Consider the following 27,271-nt stretch of genomic DNA (forward strand, 5'->3'; position numbering starts at 1 on the left):
TCCTGAGCCACAGCTGCAGGGCAGGACTTGCCCACAGATACCGCAGGACCCCCTCAGTGCCCACAAGCGAGGGCAGCAGGGCAGGCAGTTGGGCCGACCTCATCCAGCTTCACCCCCGTCTGTCCCCCAACCCACCTCAGCCATCCTGAGACCCCGCTCACTGTTTGATGGAGTCCCGGTCAGGAGGATGTGCCTGGCAGACCTCCAGCACCATCTGGGACTGAGCAGTCCTCCCTCCACTCAGCACCTTTGTGCTCCCCACGCGGCTGCCTGAACGAGCCCCCAACCGGGAGATGGCTGAGGTGCCCCCGGGCCTAGATGGCTGGGGCACGAGGGCAGGGGGCAGAGTCAGAGATGGTCAGGGAGAGGCTGGGTGCCCTCCCACTGCCCCTCCTAGAAGCCTGGACTGGCTGTCCAGGCAAAAGCCCCAGAAGACGGACCCCTGGCCTGGTCCGTGGAGAACACCAAGGCACGGGAGAAGGGCCTCTGGGGCAGGGTGGGGGACATCCGCACCTGGTGCCAGTGTAAGTGTGAGGACACTGCCCGCCCCGCACAGGCCAGCATTGGGCCCAATGTCCTTGTGCTGCCCCCACTGGCCTGACCTCCACCCCCACCCCGACCACCAGCCACTGCCCTCGGTGGCACCGCCTGTGAGGCCATTCACTCACCTTCTCCGTGGTGATGTTGGTCTCTGCATCATGGCGCTTCTGGGTGAAAATGATGTTGAAGACAGCGTGGGAGCGGCTGCTGGTCTCATTCATGTTGGTGGCCGCCACGGTCCTGAGGAGCAGAAAGCCACACACGGTTACCCCTCGTCCTGTGGCCGGGTGCAAGTTCATCGGTGGTGCCAGCCCTCCAAACCAGGTCATCGGGGGGCAGCTCCCCCAGACCCCAGGAGCCACTCTGCCGGTCCTGGCACTGATGGTCCCACCTGCCAGGACTCCAGCAAGGCCCACGGCCACCTGCCCACAGTGGCATCCTCAGCCCCAGCCCTTGCCTAGTGTATTCAGGGCAGCAGTAGCTAGGGAAGCATCCCACTCCTGGGCACAGAGAAGCCCATGCAGTGCCCAGCTGGGCAGGAGCCCTCCATGGCCATGATATGGGAGGGGAAGGGGCTGTCCACTGTCCACCCCACCATGGCCCACACCCGTGGCTCTGGGAAGCCAAGGAGCCTGCCACACCCCACAGGAGATGTCATGGTCAGCAGGGCGGTCCTCCAGAACGGGAAGCCCAAGGCTGCTGAGGGTGGCCTGGAGTTGGTCCCGATGCCACCCTGACCTGCCAGGGACCTCAGGAAAGGCTCCCAAGACTCAGCGGATGGCATGCGGCAACCCAGGGCCCACTCCAGCAAGGAGTCACAGTGACGGCCACGGTGCGCTGTGGACCTCATCAGGAACAGCACCCCCACCCACTGGCCCTTGTGGGGCCACCGAAGGGGTGCAGGATGGCGCAGAGTGTGACTCACAACCTCAGGAACTGAGAGTGACAGGGACCATCACCTCACCCTCAGGAAGTCCTGGGTGGCGGAGGGGGTCTGTTGCCATGACAACCAGGGCATCTCAGGCAGGAGGCCCGGGGCAGCAGAGGCCAAGGAGCCGGGTTGTTTATTGCTGTAGCCCTGTGCAGCCAACCACCCCCCACATGCCCCGACCCCAGCACGCTGGCCCCCACACAGAATCTGGACCCCTGGGACTGGCAGAACAGCTGCCCCACCAAGGCAGCAGCCACAGATGCTGCTAGCAGCCCCTGGGTGCCTCAGCTGCAGGACGCAGACCCCCGTGAAGGAGAAGCCCCATGAAGGTGACGGTGTCCCCTGCACAGGGGGAGCCCTCGGCCTCTCTCGGGCTGGCACAGGCCTGAACGACCTCAGGCTCAGGAGGCCACACCTCCACGGGGCACAGATGGACCCTACAGAAAAGGGCCAGGACCGAGGCAAAGGGGCTTCCTCCGGGGAGAGGCGGCGGGACAGGAGGGCAGGGAGGATCGGCGAGTCCCCCCACATACCTGGCCTTGTTCCCTGAGTCCATGAGGTCCTGGATGTCATTGTAGGAGGTGACAGCCAGCTTGGAGAGGTCCTCAACATAGGGCCCCAGCAGTGGGTGCTCCCTCACGCGAAGGTTGCCCTTGTTCTTGGGGTTCAGGAGGTCACGGACACGCTCACAGTAAATCTCCATGTAGCTGACCTGCAGGGCAGAGCCGGGCCGTCAGGACCCCTAAGACCAGGGAGTGCGGCTGCCACTGGGGGGACCCCTGAGTGAGGGGGTGGGGGCTACCATCAGGACCCCTGAGTGACAGGGCGGGGGCTGCCACTGGGGGGACCCCTGAGTGAGAAGGGGGGCTGCCTGCTGGGCCCGAGTGACGGGGATGGGGGCTGCCGTCAGGACCCCTGAGTGAGGGGATGGGGGCTGCCATCAGGACCCCTGAGTGAGGGGGTGGGGGCTGCCGTCAGGACCCCTGAGTGAGAAGGTGGGGGCCACCATCAGGACCCCTAAGTGATGGGGTAGGGGCCAACATCAGGACCCCTGAGTGAGGGAGTAGGGGCCAACATCAGGACCCCTGAGTGAGGGGGTGGGGGCCACCATCAGGACCCCTGAGTGAGGGGGTGGGGGCCGCCATCAGGACCCGTGAGTGAGAAGGTGGGCGCCACCTGCTGGGCAGCGGACTCCCAGTCTGCAGCTCCTGTGTGTATGTGCGAGGCAGGGGTGTCAATCCGGCCTCCCTCACCACGGCCATCCTGGGCTCTAGGACACACGCATGCCAGGGCCACCCCGCCACAGCAGGCATGGCCAGGCCCTGAGCTCTGAGGTGCCTGTCCCTGCCCCAGCACAGAGCAGCTGCTGGAGAAGCACCTGCTAGGTGGGGATCACCTCATCGCTCTGTGCTTTGGGGGTCTCGAGCCCTGCCCAGGCCCGTCGTCTTGCCTGCCACTTGAATGAGCGAGGGACAAGCTGGGTGCGCAGACCCGTGGTGGGCACTCACTTTGCATCAGAAAAGCACTGCCAGCCACACCGGATTCCCAGCCCTGCCCCAGAGGCCGACAGCAGGCGGGGGGACCCTACCTCCACCGAGTAGGACATGTTGTCATTGGTCGTATCGTTGATCCGAGAGAAGAGGTCCTCGCAGAGCTGCAGGAATGGGGGGACAGTCAGCCAGGGACGGCTGGGGCTGCTCCCTGGATCCCCTCCCCTTGCAATGCTGTGGGCAGCCTGTGCCAGGCGGGATGCCACCCTCTCAGGCCCCTCTTGCACCCTCACCACACACATCATGGTAAAGGCACTGAGAAAGTCTGTAGCCGAGGAGCCAGTGTCTCCCTCTTAACTCAGGGGTCCCTGGCTGGTATCTGATCCTTTCCTGTGTGTCGTCTACCCCTCCCCCTGGCTCTGCCATCCTACAGACATCTCAGCCACGTCCCTTCCCTCAGCAGGCAAAGTACTAGTGACCAACTCAGGTCCAGAGACCTGCCCAGGGGAATGGCTGGGGACTCGGTTCCTGCAGCAAATGAGGAACTGCTGTGTCTGGTGTTTGGTCACCTCTGTCCTGAGCACCTCTCTCTGCCCACACTGCCAGCCCTCACACCCTCAGAGATCAGCTGCCCCAGCCAGGGCTCTCCCAGCTGCTGTCTTAGGCACATGATCAAGGTGGACCCTGTCCAAGGCCAGGGCGCTTCCCGCACCTAGGGCCTGGGTCTGCAGCTTCACAGCCACATCTGGCTCTCACCTGCCCCAATCCCACCGTTGACCCAGCTGGCCTTCCCCTCCTGACTCCCTGCTCTCTGGGGGCTGCTCTCAGGGGCGCCTGGCCTGGAGTTCTCAGCCTCAGCTTGTCCCGCCCCATCCACCGGGGCTGCCCCCGCCTGCCCCCCGCCTCGTGCCTGCGGGATGATGCCCTGCTGGTCTTTCTCCTGCTTGCCCATCATGGTGTAGGACTTGCCGGCACCCGTCTGCCCGTAGGCGAAGATGCACACGTTGTACCCCTCAAAGGCGTGCTGCAGCATCTCCTCGCCAATGTCCCGGTACACCTGCTTCTGCGATGCATAGTTGATGTCCTCGGGCTGGAGGACAAGGAAGGAATGAAGCTGCAGGAGGCTGGGTGCACCCGAGGGTCAGCCCTTCATGTCCGTGGAGCCAGGGGGTGCCCAGGGCCTCAGGGTGCCAGGGCAGCACAGCGGGGAGGGATGCCTAACCCCCATCCTACTCCTGCCTTGTGGGGTAGCTTCTTGGAGGAGGAGCCTTCTGTGTCCCAGATGAGGGATGAAGAGCGGCCGGCCAGGCAGGAGGCAGGATGGGTTCCAGCAGAGGGAACAGCATGTGAAAGGCCCAAAGGTGGGACCTCAAAATCAAAGTAAGTTCCATGTGACTGTGACAAGCAGGGGTGACGAGAGCTGGGAATGGGGACAGGGTGCGAAGACCCAGAGACCCCACAGGCTGGGCTACGGCACCTGGACACTGTCCTGAGGGCAGCGGGGCACTTTAGGCAGGGGACAGGGTGGTTGGCTGGGGATCATCCTGGAAGGAGGACGGACTGGATGGGGAAGGCAGAAGCAGGGAACCCTGGGGCTGTTATGGGGGGCAGGTGCTGAGATATAGACATGAGGGGCTTAGATGAGGAGGCTGCACGTCTTCTAGAAGGGTCCAGGAGCTGGCAGGTGGAGGACGGGGCTCAGTGTGGACTGGATGGGGGAGGAGGGAAGGAGAAGAGTCCAGGGGTCTCCTGGGCTCCCAGAGTGAGGGCACAGCTTCCAGGCAGGCTCAGGGTCAGCTTTGGGCATTCTGACTTCGGGACATCCGGGGAAAAGTCACCAGCAGGTGGACGGACACAGTTCTGACCCTAGAAACTACCCACAGGGAGCTGAAGCCCCTCAGTCCCTGTAGCCTCCATCACTGCCTTCTCTGGGGGCCCTGCATGGGCCGGCCGCTCAGGGTGACCTTGCAGGGGAGCACGGTGGGGTCCTCACCCCAGTTAGAGAGGAATGAGCGGCTCAGAGAGGTTGAGGGACCCTGAGGGCCACATGGCCTGCACACTGCTGCCCGCCTCCCCCGACCCAGGGTCCCGGCTTACCGAGGTGTGCGACCAGTAGGAGTAGTCAAAGCTGAAGCTTTTGGGTGTCTCCTTGGGCTGTTTGGGATTAACGATGGCTGCGGGAGGGAACATAGGTGGTCAGCGTGGTGCTGAGAGGGACCCTGACTAGCTGGCATCTACAGTCCAAGGTTGGGAGGTCGTCCTGAGAGGCCTTGGGCCCCAGACAAGCCAGGTCCCCAAATTGGAGGGGACCTAGGACCCCACTCCCAGGCAGACGACCTGTCTCTGCCCCTCTTTATGGTGGGCCCTGCCATATACAAATGCCTGAGGGCACCACCATATCAGCCTGCAAGGCTCTGCGTCCTTCTCCCGCAAAGTCCAACTGGCTCCCCTCAAAGGCAGCCACCCAGGGAGGATCCTTCCCACCTGCAAGCCACAGCCCCTCCATCTCTGGAGTCCACCCTGGGCTCACAGCCCTGCCCTGCCCCCTGCCCAGGCCTTTCCGCTCGGGCTCAGCATGCACGTGCCTGAGAAGCGCTGGAAGCCTGGACATCCATCACGTTTGTGTCATGCCCGTGTGGTTCTTCTAGGCTTGCTACTCTGAACAGAGCTCTATGGGACTGTCTTCTGCCAGAGGCCCTCCTCCCCCTCCCTCCTCTACCCAACTTCAAGCCCAGTCCCAGGCACCCTGGGCTGGCTTCAGGCAGTGCTCGCAGAATGTCTGTTCATCAAACCCAGAACAAATCCATGAACACGTGATGATGTCGCTGCCCACAGCCGGCGCCTGGGGGGATTTCCCAGGAGTAGTCTCAGTGTGAGTATCCTCCCAGGAGCTCCTCCCACCCACACAGCCTGCAGGTGTCTCAGGGATGCAGCACGCCCACCGCCACCTTCCATCCTTGCTCCCAGCGTTTCCCTGGCCCTGGACAGGTCTGGACCCTGCAGGCTGTGGGTCCTCAGTGGCCAGAATGACAGGACCCGCTGCCCCCTGGAACACTGTCTGAGCCCAGAATCAGTGTTGACAGGGGCCTGGAGGCCTGAGGCAGTCCCCTCCCAGGTTCTCACCCCCAGGAGGAACACTGGCCAATCTTGGTCAGGGAGCCCCTGGAGACCATCACCCTCACATCAGCAAACCCGCACAATGAAGCCCTCACGGCACCATCCCGTGCTTGCAGATGAAGGCTGGAGATGAGGCTCTGTCTGCCCCGGATTGGTTTTTCTCAGCCAACGTGGGCTGGGGGCCAGCGGCACAGCCTCCAGGATGCCCGCACCCTCCGCGCCAGCATGCACCCTGGGGACCTGCCACCAGGACCACGGAGAACAAAATACTCCAGTTATGACCTAAACTGCGTCCCCCTCCCCCAATTTCATATTTTAAGTCTTTAGCCCTAGTATCTCAGAATAGGATCACATTTGGAGATAAAGCTGCTGCAGATGTTAATTAGTTAAGATGAGGTCCTACTCTGTGAAGATGGGCCCTAATCTAGTGCTGCCATGTCCTTATAAAAGAGGAGATTTGGAGACAGATGTGCACAGGGAGGGTGCCATGAGAGCACGAGGACAGAAATCAGGGTGATGACAAGCTAGGAATGCCAGAAGCAGCCGGCAAGCCCCAGAAGCTGGAGGGCTTGGACAAGTGCCCCTCATGGCTCAGGAACAGCCACCCCTGCCACCACCTTGATCTCAGACCAGACTTCTGGCCTCCAGAATCACAAGATAGTACACTTCTGTTTGTGGTGCTTCCTTATGGCAGCTCGGGGCCCTGAGACCCCCTCTGCCTGTCCACACTCTACTGCTGCCCCAGGCTCGGTGGTCTTGCGGCAGGCACCTGGGCTGTGTTCTCTGGCCAAGCGTCCTGCTGACAGCACAGACATCATTGGCAGCCCTGTCCCCAGGGCAGATCCAACTTCAGGTCCCAACTGGACCCCCATCCCTGGCCTGAGGATTTCCAGGAAACACCCAGGCACCCTGGGCAGCCAGCAGGAGGGAGCCGGGCACTGACCATCACAGCCCTATCCTCGGAGGTGAGAGAGGCCACGTCCGTGCTGTCCAGGAGCAGAGGCAGAGAGGAGGCCGAGCTGCCCTGACTTCAACACCTTACAGGACCCAGGCAATGGCCAGGACCCAGGCAACGGCACCCATGGTGCCACCTCCGGAACCCCAGCAAGGATCAACCAGCCCTGTGGAAACAATTGCAGCGCCTTCCTGAGCGCAGCCCGGCTGGGCCTCCCCAGCTCTGACAGAGAGGCCTGGGACCCCTTGCTCAAGCCAGCAACAACCACCCCGTCCACCTCATCCCCCTCACCCTGCTGCACTTGGGCCCGGCTCCCCTCACAGGCCTGGCCCCCATCCCCACACCCCTTCCTGCCCCATCCACCCCCTCGCTTCACCCCCCTGCACCCAGGTCGGGCTCCCTGTACAGGCTGGGACCCCATCCCCACACCCCCACTAGCTCTTGCTCCTTGTCCAGCCCTAGAGGCCAACCTTGCTCAGATGAAGCCCTGGTGCCACACCCCACATGGGCCATGAGCTCTATGAGGTGGGGGTCCCCAGGACAGGGCACAGGTGGTACCCAAGGAATGCCAGGTAGGTGGGGGACAGAGGGCAGCATGGGTGAGTGGGCAGGAGTGGGGCCCAGTCACAGCTGTAAATGGCCTGGGCCCCAACCCCTCCCAGGTCTGTGTTGTGACCAGGACCCCCACCCCACCCTGGCCCTGTCTCCACCCCCATCCCAGGCCCTGTATTGTGGCTGGGACCCCCACCCTACCCTGTCCCCAACCCCACCCCCAGGCCATGTATTGTGTCCGGGACTCCCACCCCACTCTTGCCCTGACCCATCCCCTCCCACGCTGTGTTGTGGCTGGGACCCCCACCCCACCCTGGCCCTGCCCCTACCCCTACCCCCACCAGGCCATGTATTGTGTCCAGGACCCCCACCCCATCCTGGCCCTGACCCATCCCCTCCCATGCCTGTGTTGTGGCTGGGACCCCACCCCACCTTGACCCTGCCACCCTTCCCACACCCTGCGTTGTGGCTGGGACCCCACCCCACCCTGGCCCTGCCACCCTCCCCACACCCCGTGCTGTGACTAGGAACCATCCTCTGTCACTACAGATGGGCCCCAAGCTCCAGAAAGGGGAGGTCCTCTCCCCAGGTCACACGACACACAGCCAGACTGGAAGGTAGGGTCCCCGCAACACTTCCCAGCCCTGAGGTCCGCCAGGCCTGTGGAGACAGGCAGCCCCTCTTTCAGTAGCCTGCTTCTCACAGAGACCTCCCCAGTTCTGCTGGAGAAAGAGCTTTTTTTTTTTTTTTTTTTTGCCAGGGTCTGGAATTTTTTCCTTGTGCAGGTTTGAGGAAGGAGGAGGGAGAAACAGGTCCTCCTGGGGCCTGCTGGGCTGGGCTCCTCAACCAGCCCCTTTAGGGCCCCCATCTCCTCCCGCCCCAGGCTCTGGCCAGGCCCCCAGAGCTGGGCCCCTCCGAGGCCGGCGAGGTGCCCAGTATCAGGCAGCCTTCCCAGGGCTCTGCATGGGCCTGCAAAGGGCTGGACGCTGAGACAACAGAGACAGAGGGAGGGGTAGAGGGAGGAGTGGGGGGAGCTGGAGGAAGCGGGACAGGAAAGGAATGGAACACAGCCCTTTTCTCAGAGTCTCAGCGTCCCTGCAGCCTTGAGCACCAGGTGTGAGGGCTGAGCTGAGCTGGCTCTCCCTGATGGAGCCTGCTGTGGGCCGAGCGTGTCCCCAGATTCATATGCAATGCCCTGACCCCCAACCAGATGGCATTTGGAGATGGGGCCTTGTTTGGTGGTGAGGGTGAGACAAAGCCACGAAGTCGGGAACCTCATGGTGGGATGAGTGACTTTAAAGAAGGGGAAGGGACCCGAGCTCCCTGGGCCAGGCAAGGACACAGCAGGAAGGCAGCGTCTGCAGGCTGGGAAGACAGCCCTCTCACAATCCAGATCTGCGGTGCCTTGATTGGACTTCCGCCTCCAGACCGCCGAGAAGGGAGCATCTGCTGTTTAAGACGCCCACTCTGCAGCGTGCCTGGACCTCGGAGTCTGGCCTCCACAACAGGGGAGACATTTCTGTCGTTTGAAACCACTCAGTACGTAACCCTTTGTAACAGCAGCCCCAGGGACCATATGGTGCCACTGCTGCCCGTGTGGAGGGGCTTGTCCAGCTCCCCGACTGCTCAGGATTAGGGGAGCCCACAGTGGAAGCCAGGGACCTGGGGTCACGCCCACCCTGGGTCCAAGTCCCCACCTGTGGGCGAGGGCAGGGATGAGAGGCCACCCCAACCCTGGGCCTCCTCTGCATGGCCAGAAGAGTATAGAAATGATTGGGGATCTCAGGGAGTACCCAGCACCATCCCTCACTACTGCACAGGCGGGGAAACGGAGGCCCAAAGGTATGCCATCTAGCCAGTGTCACACAGTGAGTAAGTCATGAATGCAGCCAGGCCCCTCACTCCAGGAACTCACTTCAGGGGCCGCACATGGCTGAGGGTCCGCGTCCCCAGCCAGCCTCCAGCATCTGCAGAATGGCTGGGCAGGCTCAGGGCCCTCATGTCCTCCGGTCCTCAGCGCAGAGAATGTGACGTGAGGAGACAGGAGGAGGACACGCTCAACTTCTGACCCCAGGCCAACCCACACCAGCTCAGCCAGGCCGGACCAAAGTGCGCCTAACGGACAGCTAGGCCAGCACACAAAACTGCTAGGTTTGGTGTGTTCAAATGAAGAGGATTATTTATACAGGTGATGATTACAGGATGACAGTTAAATTTACTTTCAAATGCTTCTAATTTCTGCATCACAGCGGAGCTACAAGGCACGCTTTAGAGAGTGGGGCCTCTCCTCATGTTTTGAGATTCCAGGAACAGTCAGCAGCTCCACCAGGCAGGCAGGGCAGGCTGTCCAGGTCACCTCCCCATGACATTCTCTGAGGGGCCTGGCACAACCCCCACCATCTTCCAAGGGGCCTGGCACACCAGCCAGGGCAGCCACTCCCGGTTCTATCGATCTGAGCAGCAGCTGAGAAGTCACCAGGGACAGTGGCTCCTGTGGGTGCTTCTGGCAGGTGGGCACCACCCGCACCCTCTCATGCCCTGTCTGCAGGTGTCCTCCTGGGCTTGTTCTGGGGCAGGTCAACCCTCTGGAACACCCTGGTCCCTCAGCCACCAGGAGAAAAGCCCATGACCACCTTCCTCCGGCTTCCCTGCGTCAGGGCCAGGGGACGTCCTTCTCTCCTGAGCTCCCTCAGCCCGTCACCCAGATTTCTGACATAGCTTCCAGCACTTTCTTCCAAAACCACCACTGGTTTGCTTTCTCCAAAATGAAAAAAGCTTTGCTAGAGATTTTTCCTGATTATTCATTCTTCTGCCACTCTTTTCCCTCACCCCACCTCACTGTCTCCCACGCACACGCACATCCGGTGCACACAGGACCTGCAGCGAGTGCCCATCTGCCCTTTACCTACATACAGTCTCACTCTTGGGCTCTGTGCTGACCTTTGCCCCCTTCCCCACAACATTGTGTGGTATTTTCCCAAGGCTGTAAGCACAAAGCTTTCAGGAGCACTCGAGTCCACTGCTGGGACAGACTTAACATCCCTTCAGCAGCTCCCAGCTGGCGGGCATTTGGGCAGTTGTCCCGGGCTTGGTAAAACAGCACCAGGGTGAATGTCTCAAATGCACACCTTTGAACACTTGCTGGATAATCTTCGTTGCATTTCACGCAAGCAGCCTGGTGAGGTCGGCATCACACGTCTGATATACATCACCAGGCCGCGCCCCCCGCCAGTGGCCTGGGTGCCTGTCCCTGCCACACTCACAACCTGCCTTTTACACGTGGGCCGACCTGGGGCCCTGGCTGTCCTGGTGCGTCGCTGGCTACAGTGGGCAGGACACTGATCTCATGTGTTGTCTTGGCTCTGTGGCTCTTCATTTTCCCGAGGATGAAGGTGACGACGTCTGAAACATTCCAGGTGTCCTGGAGGAAACACCCTGGCGGGCTCTCCACCCCATTCTGGGTCCACGGCCCATCCCTCCTCCCTGGTTTCAGAACTTTGCTGCAACTCCGCAGATGTTTGATTGAGTTTGGTGATCCCCGGAAGATCAGCACCTCGGAAGAGGTTGGTGTCTTGCATGTGCTCACCTTTGAGAAGGGGCGTTTCCTTCAGGACCTAGCAGTTGCCCAAAAAAAAGTGTAGGGGCTCCTGCGTTCCCCTCCTGACCTCCCTGGCCTGCCTGGACTTCTGCTCGGAGCAGAGGCTGCTGGCACACAGGCGAAATCCCAGAACTCCAATGTCTTCAGGGCAGGACAGGATCCAAGCATCTGAAGCAGGGCGTCTCGCTTCAGGTTTCAACCTCGCTGGCCTCACTGGCCAAAGGAAACATGGCTGCCCACAGACACAGCTCTGGCCTCTGGCTCCTAAGCCCTGGGGAAAAGCTTTGGTTCAGCCTTTGTTCTCCGGGCCAGAGGACAGGGTGACATGAAGCAGGTAAAAACCACTGGGGCATGAGGTCTCAGGTCCAAGCCTGTACTGCTGTCTCTGAACCGGCAGCTCTGTGGGGTCTGGGCCAGTGCAGCCTCAGCCAGACAACCTTTCACCAGGTGGGCAGCACTGCCAGTGTCGAGGTCTTGGCAATGCTGGCTCACCTCCAGGCTGCACCCTCCCATTTCTGGATCCTATGAGGGGAAATGCAAAATGGGGCAGCCGCCCACCCAGTGCACCTGGAGGCCGGGCCAGGGAGCAGGTCGGAGGCTGCAAGGGGGCCCCTCGCCCACCCTGGCCATCACTTCTGTGACACCCATCCCAACCCGCCCAACTGCCTAACCCTGTCATTTAGGGTCTGGCCTGAGGCTGGGCCATTCCCAAGGTTCAGGGGCAGGAGGATCCCATCTCTGAGACTTTGTTTTTCCATCCACTCTGCTTCCGGTGATCTTCAGCTGCTCGACGGGTCTGATTCTTGTCACTGTGCCAACCATGGAGCTCCCCATGACCCACACGCAACACTAAGGTGGCAACTGTGCTGCTGTCACCCAGTGGAGGATGGAAGGGGATTCACAGGGCCCTTCCTGATGTCCTGGGTCACCTTACAATGACACAGCAGAGCCCGTTGGGGCATGGCACAGGCGCCCTCTGCCCACCCAGGGCCACAGTGCTCACCAGAGGTCATGGTTCCCACCTGGAGTCAAAGTTCACACCCAGAGCCGTGGTTCGCACCTGAGGTTACATTTCGCACCCAGAGTCACAGCTCTGCACAGCCCGAGGCTTCCCACTTAAAGACAAGGGTCCTGCCACCTGAGCAATTTCTCCGATCACAAAAGGCCAGGGCTGCAGTCGGCTAACGCAGCGAGCATTGTTGGAGAAGAACTCACCTTCCTGGGCAGGACAACCTGGAGGTGCATTGTGTTCGTTCGAGGGCCCCAGCAAGGCCAGGCCCCCGGCCACGGAGGTCACCCACTTACAAACGCACCTCTGTCAGCTCCCCGCAAACTCCCCACTCTCCCACCATGCGTCCTGGGACCACCTCCCAAATAAACTCTTGGCGCTCAAATCCTCATCTCTGGGTTTGCTTCCAGGGACCAAGCAGACAAAACAATTCACCATAACGAACAGTCAGGATGCAACCCCGAAGTGCACTGGGGTCCCACAGCCGCAGCAGCCCCCATAGCCTGGAGTTTAGCAGGGTCTCCCCAGCCTGCCCACTGCACCATGATTAGCCACAGAGCTCCAAAGGCTTCTGGAAGGATCACCCCTAGGCCAGACAGAGGGTCCGAGCAGAGCCCTCACTTCCACAGGACCTGACAGAGCCTGGAACACTCCCAGTGACACCTGAATCTCCAGTCCCTGAGCAGGCCTCGGAGACCAAACCTAGGGAGGAAGCTTCTTTGGGACCTGAGTGTCCTCCCCTTGGGGCACCCCCCTCCCCACCTGGTAGATAATAGATGACGGCATGTTGGACGGGTGCACGGCACCTGTGAATGGGGAGGCTGTCATTGTCCACATCCCGAAGACCAGGTGGCTGTTCATGTCACCACTCAGCACAGCTGACACTACTTGATCCTGTGACAGCAGCAGCAATTGCAACTGCACCAGAGGCCCCAGCACAAACTGCCCCGCTGAGCCCAGCCAGCCACAGAACGGAGAGATGACAATTGGTTCTTGCTCCAAGATGCTGATATGGTTTGGATATGTGGGGAAACAAATGGGTGTCCTTATAAGAAAGCCAAACCCAGTGACGGGTGTCCTTATAAAAAAAGCCACATGACAGCAGAGACACAGACACACAGAGGAGAAGGCCACGTGATGACAAAAGCAGAGACTAGAGCGACGCTGCTGCAGGCCAAGGTGGCTGGCAACCACCAGATCCCAGAGAAGGCAGGAACGGTCCTCCCTAGGAACTCAGAGAGAGTGAGGCCCTGCTGGCACCTTGACTTTGGACTTCCAGCCTTCACAGCTGTGAGCGTAAATCTCTACTCTTATAAACCCACTACCATTGGTGGCGGTTTGTCACAGCAGCCCCAGGACACCTACACACCACATAGACAAGAAGATGGACACTGCTCTTGGGGCCAGGTTGACCACGGAGCCTGGCCCGTAGGCACAGGACCACGGCCCCCAGCAACCCGTGGTCGACCTCGATGCCATGCAGGCCGATACTCACTGGTGGTGCTTCCAGACATCTGAATGATGCACTTGGAGTCGCGGCTCATTTCCCGGGAATTAAAGGGGCGGACCCGCACCGCCACCTTCACCGAAGCCCCGGCCATCGCTGTGGCCTTCGTGGGTCACTCTTTGCAGTAGTGGGAGTCCCAGTGTGCAGGGAAACACCTTGGAAAAAAGGGAAACATGAATTAGAAACAATATCCGAAGAGGCAGGACAGGCACTCTGGCTGCAGCTGAAGCCGCAGGTCTTCTCCACTCCACTCCAAAGCCCCCACGTGACACATGCATGGGGTGGAATCCACAAGGAGAGGGGGCAACACAGATTAATTCTAGAAAGCAGGAGCCCAGCGGGACCAGTGGAAGCCGGCTTCACGAGCCTGGGGAAGCTGGAACCCAACGAAAGAAACAGAGCGACCTGGGTGTGAACGTGAAGGTGGCCTTCACACCCATGGCAAATTCCCTAAGAAGGGTCTTCCCCTGCAGACGCAGGCCCTGGTGGGTCCATGACAGGTCCGCGCAGGCCCCAAGAGCCAGTGCTGGCTCCAGATCAGCATGTCAAGGATGCTTTAAAATGGAACAGTGTTCCAGAATGCCCCATCACGCCCTCCGCACCAAGCACCAGCTGATAGCCACGTCAGCAGTAGCATGGTCTCTGGATTAGCAAGAAAGAGAACCTTACTCAGAAATGAACAGGATAGACAGCCTCAAGCAATGGAACAAAAACCAACATTTTCAGCCCAATTTCCTGCTGGTAATTCATGCAGAAGGAGGCGAGGAACACTCCTGAGCCCCACTGAGGAGGAGCAGCCCGCGAGACATGGGAAATTCAGTACAAGCCAGGGCTGGGGGACCAGCCTCGGCCTTGCCTTTACCCCGGCGGTGTGACTCAGCTTCCTGGGCCTCAGTTTACCGTCTGTGAAATGACAGGGTGGTGGTCAGGAACTCCAAAATGATTTGGCCTCTCGGGCGCTGGGACTCTGAGGAAGGCTCATGAAAACTCCCCACAAAACAGGGACGAAGCAGCCACTGCAAAAGGTCTTTCCAGGCTGACCAGTCAGACGCTGCTGCTGCCCCCGTGGGGCTTGGGGCCTGAAGGATGGGGCTCCTGGGCACAGGGACAGGAACAGGCTCGGGACAGAGCTATTGGTTACAGGAACAGCCAGAGCTCCATGAAACAGAATTAATGCAACCTGACACGAGAGGTTTTTGCCAATTGGTATCTAAACGCTCAAGGGTGCCCGCTCAATGGTGAGTCCCACATCACCAGAGGCATCCAAGTAGAGCAAAGGCTAGGTGGCCTCCTTGAAACCCTTCCACACTGACATTCTGTGAAAAGGCGACCTTCTGCCTGGTCGTCCCCATCCATAAGTGCCACCCTTGGGAGAATCGGGCCAAAAGCCCCCGTCTTACACTGCCCCAGCCTCATAGCTGTGAAGAAGGGACAAGCCCCTCTGGGCTGCCCCTGAAAGCTCCAGGATCAAGAGCAGGAGGGCTCTGTCTGCAGAAGGAAAGGGGGCACAGTGAGCCTGGGACCAAGGCAGATGCTGAACTCCTAGATTCCACCCAGGCCACTCCCCAGGATCCCCAGAACTCCTCTGCAGAACAGGCTGGATGTGGGGCAGGGCTGTCCCTCAGGCAAACAGCTCTTCCAGAGGCTACAGGGGAGGAGGAAGTGCCAGGGCACCCTATGACTAAGTGGGGACAAGTTCCTGATGTGGCTGGACTCATGCCAGCTACACCACAGCCCCTCAGAGCCACAAGGTGCAGCCACGTCTACACTCCAGAGTGCTTCTGCCAACTCTCTCTTCTCCTCACAGCCAGGAGTGGCCGCCAGCGTGGACGGAGGGATGACCTCTGAGAATCTGTGTTTCCTTGTGTTGAAAATCCCTGCACTTTCAAAACTGGAAAAAGTCTTAGGACATTCCAGCCGGGATGGAGAGAGGAACAGGCAAACTCACGAGTCCCTGGCTGGAGCACAAATCCCGCAAGGTTTCTAGGCAGCCATTCTGCAGCACGGCCTGGACCTTTAGGAAGGTCTGTATCCTTTGACTCAGTAATCCCAAGTACTGAAATCGGAAATACTTCGAGATTAAGAAAATATTGATGAAAAGCAGATATTCAACAGTGCAAAATTTCCAGTTCTCCCCAAATTTAGCTATATAAATTCAGTGCAATTCCAATAAGCAAAATATTCCAACAGGACATTCAACGGAATTTGGCAGGACAAGAACATTTTGAAAAATGAGAACAAAGAGGGGAAACATCCCCTACCAGCTATCATATATCCTCTAGAGCTACAATAATTTCCAAAGTCTAGAAATGACACGTGAACAGACTAAGCGTGTCCACAAGCAGACACACACACATACACACAGATTAAAGAAAAACGCAGCAATTTAGGGAATGACGTAGGATCAGTATGGGACAACTGGTTCTCTCCATGTTGGAAAAATAAAGCTAGATATAGAACTTGATCTTTAAAATGTAAATGCATTACAAGGACACAGAGAAGCCTCTGTTCTTGGCTCTGGGGTGCGGAATATGCACACCACAAAGCATGGAAGGCGAAGGCGGCTTGGTGTGTGCAGTGGCCAGCAGCCGACCAATGCACTGCTCAAGAGGTCCGATACCACACTGCAATGTGTGTGAAGGAATCAGTGTGCAGCCGCAAGCCAACATTCCAGAGGAGGGGCTGCCAAGACGGGAGCTGGCCTCCGCAGCACAGCCTCCGAGCGTATTTGCATTCTGCGCATGGGTCAAGAGACCGGGAATCTGGAGTCTTCCCAGACAGAGAGCCGTTGCTGAGGGACTGAGGAAGCTGCAGAGCTTTTGGGCAAGAGAAAGAAACTTGAGAGGCCAAGATTCCAGTAGAGAGAGGTAAAGAACTAAAATGAACAAATGCCCCAAATGCCTAGTCCTTCCCTTAAGACATTTGCCAAATTCTGAAGGTAAGAGAGGTGGGATTTTAAAAACCCAAGCTGAAAACCAAAGAGGAGTCTTGCACAGTCTCAGATGCTAAGGAACAAAGATTTGAGTTCAGGGTCCTCCAGGAGGAGGATCCCCAGTGATCACACCAGGCTCTGGCTGAAAGCCCAGGGAGGCACAAAACCTAAGAGCAGGGCAGAGCCATAGCTCAGATGAGCCTTATGAAAACTACAACCTGCCCTCACTTGGCTTAATTCGGATTTCAGTCTGGCTGCCTGGGAGAGAAAATGGAAGCCATCTGGAGTCTCTACACTCTTTTATTTTTATTTTTTCAAACTCTGTACTCTATATTCTTTTAATAGGCAATGTGTGACATCCAATCAAAACTTAGAAGGTGTAAAATAAAAAAGGACTCTGATTAAAAACAAAGAGGAAAAATAAAATAGAAACACATGAGAGAAAAAAAAAGAGACACATACCTACACATGATCCAGATCTAGGCATTATTAAACAAGGACTTTATAACAACCCTGACTAATATATTCAAAATAAGAGCAAAAGGACAGAGAATATAAATGGAAAATGGATAATTTTGCCAGAAGACTGGAAACTATAACAAATAATCAAATGGAAATGCTAGATCTGGAAAACAAAATAACTAAAATTAGGAACTCAAGAGATTAGACACAGTTGAAGACAGTGCTAGTAAACTGGAGGATAGGTAATAGAAATATAGAAAATTTAAAACAGATAAGAAGAATGGAAAATATAGACATGAGAGCCAGAAAAGTATAGGACACACTGAAATGGTCAAACATACCTGTAACTGGAATCTAGAAGGAGAAGAAATGGAATGGGGGTGCTATGGTCTGAATGTTTGTGTCCCCTGTCCCATCCAAATTCCTGTGTTGAAATCCTAACCCCTAAAGTGATGGCATTAGGAAGTGGGGCCTTTAGAAGGTGATTAGGTCATGAGTGTGGAGCCTCACAAATGGGATCAGTGCCCTTGCGAAAGAAACGCCAGAGACACCCCTCAGCCCCTCCACCACATGAGAACAGGGCAAGAAGGCGTCTAGGAGCCAGAAAGCAGATCCTCAGCCAATGTGCCTTGCTCTTGAGCTTCCCAGCCTCCAGAACCATGAAAAATAAATTCTGTTATTCATAAGCCACCTGGAAGCAATATTTACAAAACTTATGACCACGGATTGTCCAAAGCTGCTGAAGCACATCGACCCACAGGTTCAAGAAACTCTGCAAACACAAAGCAAGACAAACAACAAAGCCACACAAGGCACAGCACTGCAACAACGTTAGGACCAAAGATAAAGAGATAAAGCTTAAAGTCAGCCAGGAAAAAAAAAAAAAGGCCGGGCGTGGTGGCTCACACTTAGAATCCCAGCACTTTGGGAGGCCAAGGCAGGCGAATCACAAGGTCAGGAGATTGAGACCACAGTGAAACCCCATCTCTACTAAAAATACAAAAAATTAGCCAGGCATGGTGCAGGCGCCTGTAGTCCCAGCTACTCAGAGAAGCTCAGGCAGGAGAATGGCGTGAACCTGGGAGGCAGAGCTTGCAGTGATCCGAGATTGTGCCACTGCACTCCAGCCTGGGTGACAGAGCGAGACTCCATCTCAAAAAAAAAAAAAAAAAAAAAAAAGAAAAGAAAAGAAATTGACAACTGAATTCTCAACAGAAATGATAGAAACCAAAAGACAAGGTTGCAAAGTTTCAACATGACCATGAAAGAGGTCATAGTAATCATTTACATTCGATTGTCAAGCATACATGTTGTCATTGCTAAGTTAATCATTTAGAAAGTAGAAAACTAATGTATAACTAACAAGTTAATAGAAAAATACCCAAAAATTAAAATTTATTTTATGAATCCAATAGAAGGCAATGAAGGAGAAAAACAGAATATGAAAAGATAACATCAAGTGGAAAAGAAAGAGTTAAGATTGCAGATAAAAGGTCAACTCAGTATGAACTAAATACACCAAGTAAAACATTAAAAATTGTCAGACCAGATTATTTTAAAATTATATTCTGTTAATGAGAGACTCTACATACAAAGGCACAGAGAAGTTCAAATTAAAAGGATGAAAATTTGGGCTTGCTCTATCAGCCACTGAGGAGGAGAAAATATAGATCGTACACATTATTTTGTTTATTTATTTTGAGACCAAGTCTCCTGTCTCCGAGACTAGAGTTCAGTGGCGTGATCTTAGCTCACCACAGCCTTGACATCCTAGGCGTAAGCAATCCTCCTGTCTCAGTTTCTCGAGGAGCTGGGACTATAGGCGTATGCCACCACACCTGGCTAGTTTTTTTATTTTTTATTTTGTAGGGATGGGGTCTCACTATGTTAGCCAAGCTGGTCTTGAGTTCCTGGGCTCAAATGATCCTCCTATCTCAATTCCCCAAAGTGCTGGTTTTCTAGGTGTGAGCCACCATGCCCAGCCTCATACATATTCTTTTAAAGTGCACACAGACTGTGTGCTAAAATTGGCCATATGCTGGTCATAAAGCAAACTTCCACAAATATCCATCTTCAATTCAAGTTATAAGGTAGATGTTCTCTGACCACAATAGAATTATGCTATACATCAATACCCTAAAAAAAAATCACCTACAAAACAATCCAATTGCTTGGACCCTAAGCAATGCAATTTTTAAAAACCCATGGGTCAAAGAAATCATCACACTGGATATTAGAAAATATTTTGAATGAGTAATAATGAAGATACATGTCAAAGCTGTGGCAAAGGTCCTGCGGAACTTAGTTAAAGCAAGACTGACGAGAAAATGCACAGCCTTAAAGGCACGGCGATGAGGAGGGTGGCCCCGCGTCATCCCCGGTTTGGTTCAGACCCCAGTGTCCCCGAGGGAGCTGTGGTTGGCTTGGGAAGACTTTTGGGAGGTCACAAAGGCTTGCCTTGGGAGGGACCTGGGGTTCTGCTCTTGTGAATCTGCTAAATCGGACACCACGTGGGTCTGCTTTTCAGCATCCGGAACGTGGCTGCTAAATGTTCTCTCCTGTTTTTTCATTATTATGGGAGTGTTTAGGTCTTTTTTGAGTTTACCTTTACCTTTATTTTTGTGGCATTTCAGGAGGGAGAGATGATAAATGGATGAATACCACAAATAGGGCATTGAAAACAATAAATCAAACACAAAAGGGTAAACATTTTATAATTCTATTTACATAACTGCTAAAACAGGCAAGAATCAGCAGAACAAGCACAGTAATTAGTAATATATAGCTAAACTTTAAAAACGGCTAAAAGAGTTGAAAGAAATTGGGTACGAGGAACAAAGGCTGCTGATTTTCTAAACAAATTTTATAAAATTTTTGATTGTTCTACACTGTGTCCATACTTAACCTAAAAAGAATCATTTTACAAATCATAACCAAACAGTTGAGGTAACATAAATAGAAATTCCTCATTTTGGTTGACAAATACTGGTACGTGTGAATTCAAAACTCAGTTTGCTCATTAAAATTAATATTTCCTGCCCAGGTTGGGCATGGTAGCTCATGCCTGTAATCCTAGCACTTTGGAAGGCTGAGGTGGGTGTATCTCAAGGTAGGAGTTCGAGACCAGCATGACCAAGATGGTGAAACCCCCGTCTCTACTAAAAATACAAAAATTAGCTGGGCACAGTGGCTGGTGCCTATAATCCCAGCTACTCAGGAGGCTGAAGCAGGAGAATTGCTTGAACCTGGGAAGCAGAGGTTGCACTGAGCTGAGATCGTATCACTGCACTCCAGCCTGGGTGACAGAGTGAGACTCTGTCTCAAAAAATAAATAAATAAATAAATAAATAAATAAATAAATAAATAAATAAAATATAAATAATATTTCCCAACAGAGAGCAAAAGGGCTGAATGGAGGCTTCTACTTCTGCAGTATGGTGGGTGAGACACCCTCCATTATAAAGCACCTAGAAATTCAGGATAAATAACAAACATCAGAAGAAAATAAGAGGACTCCTCAGAAGGAAAGAAAAAAGAGGATGAAGGAGAAGAAATTAAGGTGGCAACAAAGCTACTGGCATTTGGCGATACCAGAAACCCAGAGAATTTGGTTTCACCTGCTGTTGGGGGAATGGGAGGTAGGACCTCAAAGACACATAAAGTGAGAATAGAACCAAGTCACCACAAAAATTGAATGCTTCAAAGCTACAACCTCTGTGAAATGGAAGGCTGGGTAAAAAAAGGAACACAGGGGAATTAATCTGAATGACACCCAGCTCTAGGTGGCTAAAAAACAGTGTTACTGAGAATTTAAGGCCAGATGCCTGTCCTCATAAAGTTTGGGTTTCAAATTTACAACACCTGCATGATCAGTGAAATCCAAATTTGAGAAGTTAGCTCAGAGTAGTTCTCAGGAGTTAGCACCCAAAGCACCTAACAAAGCACATACAAATCCTCCCAGGAGAAGGCTTCCTTTCCCACAGCCCCAAGATTCCCGAAGATGAACATCAGTCAATGTTAGCTCACAATGAAATATTACCAAACACTTGGAGAAGCAATTCACCATAAGCAAGAGTCGCCAAAAAGGAGGGAAGAAAAAAAGGAAAGGAAAGGGAAGGGAAGGGAGAAGGGAAGGAGAGGGGAGGCAGAGCGGAGGGAGGCGGGGGGAAAGCGGAGGGAAGGGAGAAGAAAGAAAGAGGGAAGAGAGGGATTAGATCCTCAGTAACTTCAGATATTAAAATTGTCAAATACAGATTATAAAAATAAGTTGGCTTAAATGTTCTAAGAAATAAGCAGAAGTGAAAAACAATGGGGTAAAATATGGGAAAGAACCATGCAGAACTTCTAGAAATAAAATGTAATTATTTAAAACTGAAAGCTTAGCAGACAGGCTAATCAGCAAATTAAATGGAGCTCAACACAGAATTAATGAACTGGAAAATATGTCAGAGAAAAATTACCCAAAATGACCCCAGAAAGAAAAAAAGGATGAAAATATAAAACCAAAGTTCAGAGTCATGTAATAAGGAGGAATTCATTAATTTATCGTGACAGGTATTTTAACACACTTCTCACTAATTGGTAGATCAAGCAGATATATAATTAGTAAGAGCATAGCATGAGTAACACAATAATCATGAATTAATGGACATATGTGCCTCTTGCAGAAAATTAGAGCAACATTCTTTTCAACCACATATGAACATTTACAATATTCTACCATGTACTAGACCATAATGCAACTGCCGGTGCTTTCAAAGACCTGTATCAAATAAACCATGTAATTTGAACACAATTAGACTAAAAATTAATTTAAAAAATAATTTAAAACCCATATGTTTAGAAATTTAAAAAATAAACTTATAAATAACAAACCAAAGGAAAAATCATGATGAAAATATAAAAATACTTACTAAATGGAAATGAAAACACTCCTAGCAAAATGTGGAGTTTTCATGTCCAGCCATGGTGGAGACCCAGGGACCAGGCTTAACCTCTCACTGTAAACAACAACTAGCAAAGAAGACAAAATATACAGAAATAACTGTGCTCAAACGTCAGACAATAGGCAGTGCAGGACTGTGATCCCCAAGAGAAAGGGCACATACTAGGTGAGCCCTATGGTCACTCCAAATCTGCCTGGAGGCAGGCACAGCGAGGTAGGACCCAAGCACCTTGGCAGCTTGGACAGGTTGAAAAGATGGCGGTCAGAGTTTGGGTGGGCGGAGGCAGCTGGAGGTTGTGAGTTAAGAGTTCTGGAAGAAGGGAGCTGCTCAGTAGAAGTCCAGAAATTTACACAGGGGTACCCTTGAGTCTTTTCAGAGTACTAGTCCATTCCCAGATAATCCAGACACAAAAAGACTGGGCCGTTGTAAGCTGAACGATTCCCAAAACTCACACAAAGTAAGGAGACATCTGTGATCCAATCAGCCAGAATAGGGAGTCCTCTTGAGCCTCCACTCCAGATAGTCCGTGGAGACCCTGCAGAAGGCGTGCCCTAGGTGGGGGACTAAACTATTCCTGCAAGTGGTCTACTCCAGACCAACTCTAGAAAAGTTTAAGAACAGGCCTCAACTGATCAAACTGGTCTTCAAGTAAGTTAAGCACCTGCCAAGACAAAGCCCAACATGCACTAAAGCAAGAAATATAAGTCAGACACTCTAAAATATAAAAATCATGTCTAGCATCCAATCAAAAATTACTAGATCTGCCAAGAACCAGGAAAATGTGATGCATAACTACGAGAAAAAGCAATAGAAACACGAATTTTCCTACAATTATTAAATAAATTGATCCAATAGTTAAAAAATCTACCCACACAAAAAGGTAGATGATTCAGACACTTCTTACAGGTGAGTTCCACCATACCTTTTTTAAAAACATAGTATCAATCCTATACAAACTCTTTATGAGAATGGAGGAAAGAGAGGGAAACACTCAAAGAATATAAAGTCATCCCTCAGTATCAGTAGGAGATTAGTTCCAGGACCCCCCACAGATACCAAAATCCACAGATGCTCAAGTCACTCATATGAGCTAGTGTAGTATTTGCATTTGACCTACACATCCTCATATACATATACACACACACACACATATATACACACACATATATACACACATATATATACACATACATACACATATATTCAGACACATATATACACACATATATACATACACACACACACACACACACATATATATAGAGAGAGAGGGAGATAGAGAGACAGAGTTTCGCTCTTGTTGCTCAGGCTGGAGTGAAATGGTGCAATCTTGGCTCACTGCAACCTCTGCCTCCCGGGGTTCAAGCAATTCTCCTGCCTCAGCTTCCCTAGTATGCACCACCAGGGATGCACCACTGCACCCAACTAATTTTGTATTTTTAGTAGAGACAGGGTTTCTCCATGTTGGTCAGGCTGGTCTTGAATTCCCGACCTCAGGTGATCTGCCTGCCCTGGCCTCCCAAAGTGCTGGGATTACAGGCGTGAGCCACTGCGCCCAGCCCCTTCCATATATTTTAAATCATCTCAAGATTAGTTATAATACCAAATACAATGTGAATGCTATGTATTAATAAATAGTTACTATACACTGTATTGTCCAGGTAATAGTGACAAGGGAAAAAAAAGTTTGTACATGTTCAATATAGACAAACCATACTTTTCTTCCAAAAATTTTGATCTGGTTGAATTCACAGATGCAGAACCCACAGATATGGAGAGCCAACTGTACTCCTAGCTCATTCATTGATGTTAATAGAATTTTAGCATCAAAGTAAACAAGAAAAATTTGAGAAAGATTATAGACCAATTTTACTGATGAACATCGGTAGGAAAGTCTGAAAAATTAGCAAGAAAATACAGTAACAAATAAAAAGGGCAATGTAGGTAAGCATATGCCAGGAATACCAGTATAACTTGACATTAGGATAGCTGTTATTATAATTTTCAAATTAAAGAAGAAAGAATATGAGGCCCTCAATAGATACTTAAAAAGCGTTCCATAATTTTCAAGACTCATTTGTGATAAAATTCTAAGCAATATTAGAATAAAAGAAAACTTTTTTAACCTCATAATACCTATCTACTAAAACCTACCCAAACATCACACTTAATGGTAAAATGATTGCTTTATGACCAGCATATGGCAAATTTTAGCACACATTCTGTGTGCACTTTAAAAGAATATGCATGAGGCTGGGCATGGTGGCTCACACCTGAAATCCCAGCACTTTAGGGAGTTGAGATAGGAGGATCATTTGAGCCCAGGAGCTCAAGACCAGCCTGGCTAACATAGTGAGACCCCATCCCTACAAAATAAAAAATAAAAAAATTAGCCAGGTATGGTAGCATACGCCTATAGTCCCAGGTCCTTGAGAAGCTGAGGCAGGAGGATTGCTTAAGCCTAGGATAGGAACATTTCCTTTAAATTCAGAAACAAGTCCAGGATGCTTGCTATCTCTACTTCTGTTTAACATTGTAGGAGAGGTTCTAGCCAGACCAGTAAGACAGGAAAATAACAAACATAATATGAATTTGAAAGAAAGAAACCAAACTGTCATTATTTGCAGACCACTAGCTCATCTACACAGAAATCAAGAGAATCCAAAGAAAAATTATTTGAAGTAGGAAGGTTCAATAAGGTTGTAGAAATCAAGAACATTCTTATCTATCCGAGATAAAGAATTAAAACATATTTTAAGGTATCCTTTAAAATAATAACCCAATCTGGCACAGTGGCTCACACCTGTAGTCCCAGCTACCATGGAGGCTAAGGTAGAACGATCACTTGAGCCCAGGAATTCAAGACCAGCCTGAGCAACATAGCAAGACCCACCTCTAAAACAATTTTTTTTTTTTAATTAGCCAGGAGTAGTGGCGACATCTGTAGTACCAGCTCCTTGGGAGACTGAGGCAGGAGGATGACTTGAGCTTGGAAGTTCAAGGCTGCAGTGAGCTATGATCACACCACTGCACCCCAGGCTGGGCAACAGAGAAAGACCTTCTCTCTAAAAAATAAATAAATAAATAAATAAAATAATAATGCAAACTATAGAGTACCTAGGAATAAGTGTCACTAACTTTTTTTTTTTTTTTTTGAGATGGAGTCTCACACTGTCACCTGGGGTTGGAGTGCAGTGGCGTGATCTCGGCTCACTGCAACCTCCGCCTCCTGGGTTCAAGTGATTCTCCTGCCTCAGCTTCCCGAGTAGTTAGGATTACAGGCATCCACCACGACCCCCGGCTAATTTTTTGTATTTTTAGTAGAGATGAGGTTTCACTATGTTGGCCAGACTGGTCTCGAACTCCTGACCTGGTCATCTGCCCGCCTCGGCCTCCCAAAGTGCTGGGATTACAGGCGTGAGCCACTGTGCCCGGCCGTCACTAACTTTTTATAAAGAAAATTGTAGAACTCTACTAGAAACATTGCAGAAAATCTAAATAAATGGAGAACTATAACTTATTCATGGAAAAGAAATCTCAATATCTTGAAAACATTTAATTTTACCCAAATTGATTTGAAAACTCAATGACGTTTCATATGAAAACTCAAGTTTTTTTGTGAATCATGACAAGTTGCTTCTAAAAACGTATATGGTAGAGTAAGATGTTAAGAATATCAATAACAAGTCTGAAGAAAGAAAAAAAAAGACCAGAGGGCAGAAGGCAACATGCCCTGTGACCTTGAGCCTGAGTAGGAAGCCCTGGCATGAAGGTGGGCTGTATTGGGACAGGAAGAGGCCACCACGAGTGCAACAGAAGCGACCCCAGGAACAGACCTGCAGAAGCACAGTCCTTTCGATCTCGGGGAAAGGTGGTTTTACAGAGCAAGTAGGAGAGGACGGACGACCGAACCAGCGATGGAAGGAACACTGGTTGGCAACATGGAAAATATACCATTAGATCCCTTTACAGGTCAAATAAATTCCATGTGGATTAAAGACCTGTATGTTAACAACAAATGTTTTGGAAGAAAACAAAGAAGAGTTTTATCTTCATACTACCCCTAGGGAAGGATTTTATTTATTTATTTATTTATTTATTTATTTATTTATTTTTTGAGACAGTCTCACTCTCTTGCCCAGGCTGGAGTGTGGTGGTGCAATCTCGGCTCCCTGCAACCTCTGCCACCAGGATTCAAGAGAAATACCTAATGTAAATGACGAGTTGATGGGTGCAGCAAACCAACATGGCACATGTACACCTATGGAACGAACCTGCATGTTGTGCACAGTGCCCTAGAACTTAAAGTATTAAAAAAAAAAAAAAAAAAAAGGTTTTTGTGTCTCAGCCATCCAAGTAACTGGGATTATAGGCATGCGCCACCACATCTATTTTTATTGTTATTTTTCATATTTTTGGTAGAGATAGGGTTTCGCCACATTGGCCAGGTTAATCTCAAGCTCCTGGCCTCAAGTGATCCACCCACCTCAGCCTCCCAAAGCGCTGGGATTACAGGTGTGAGCCACCGTGCCCAGCCGAAAGGATCTCTTTACCCACAGAAAACACCAAAAGGAAGGTAGGGTATCAAAAGATATCACTAAAACGGTGACGAGAACCCCACCCACCTGGAGAAGGTATCTGCGACACATACAATCCAACGAAGGATTTGTACGCAGAATATATAGAGGACAGAGAAAAATAAAAATTTTAAACATCACAAAAGAAAATGGGCAAAAAGATATGAACTGGCAATTTACATGAAAAGATACTCAACCACGGTAGTAATTCGGAAACCATATTTTCAAACTGTATCCACCAGATCACAACATTTAAAAGGGGGGCACACCAAGCGCTGTCAGGAGGAGGCCACAGGAGCTTTACAGCTCACCCTGGGAGTGAACAGGTGCCACCACTTTGAAAATAACATGGTAACATCTGGAGGGCTGCAGACCATGTGCCCCAGCAACTCTGCAAGTAGATGTTGTACATATTCACAGGAGAAATACACCCAAATATAGCATGATTTATCAATGCAAAAAGAATGGATGGAAACAGCCCAAACGCCCAGCATCCAAGATGCAGACGAATGCAGAGTCGGCTGCAGCCCTCTCAAAGCTTCAAACACACAAGCAGCACTCCACAGACTCAGGGTGGACGATGACACTCCAGGAGCGATCGGCACCGAATTCACAGTTATGGGTGTGGAGGGGGTCTAAGGGCCTAGACGCCACC

General features: G+C 52.1%; 1 protein-coding gene across 29 annotated transcripts in view; it reads right to left on the reverse strand.

Moving 5' to 3' along the window:
* LOC105473779 (kinesin family member 1A) overlaps positions 1 to 27,271 on the reverse strand; it is a 108,744-nt gene that overhangs the window by 71,293 nt on the left and 10,180 nt on the right. For 28 of the 29 annotated variants that reach the window (XM_011727784.2, XM_011727799.3, XM_011727798.3 and 25 more), the window contains exons 2-7: positions 13,688 to 13,854; positions 5,059 to 5,135; positions 3,872 to 4,051; positions 3,060 to 3,125; positions 2,005 to 2,183; positions 669 to 780 (exon numbers count right to left, since the gene is read on the reverse strand). In XM_011727784.2, the coding sequence (XP_011726086.1) occupies positions 669 to 780; positions 2,005 to 2,183; positions 3,060 to 3,125; positions 3,872 to 4,051; positions 5,059 to 5,135; positions 13,688 to 13,793 (720 nt within the window). In that variant the 5' untranslated portion in view covers positions 13,794 to 13,854. Of the gene's footprint in view, positions 1 to 668; positions 781 to 2,004; positions 2,184 to 3,059; positions 3,126 to 3,871; positions 4,052 to 5,058; positions 5,136 to 13,687; positions 13,855 to 27,271 lie in introns of those variants that run through there. The other variant, XM_024790395.2, reaches the window with a different exon arrangement.

The sequence above is a fragment of the Macaca nemestrina genome, chromosome 11, assembly GCF_043159975.1.
Source record: "Macaca nemestrina isolate mMacNem1 chromosome 11, mMacNem.hap1, whole genome shotgun sequence".
Taxonomy (NCBI): domain Eukaryota; kingdom Metazoa; phylum Chordata; class Mammalia; order Primates; family Cercopithecidae; genus Macaca; species Macaca nemestrina.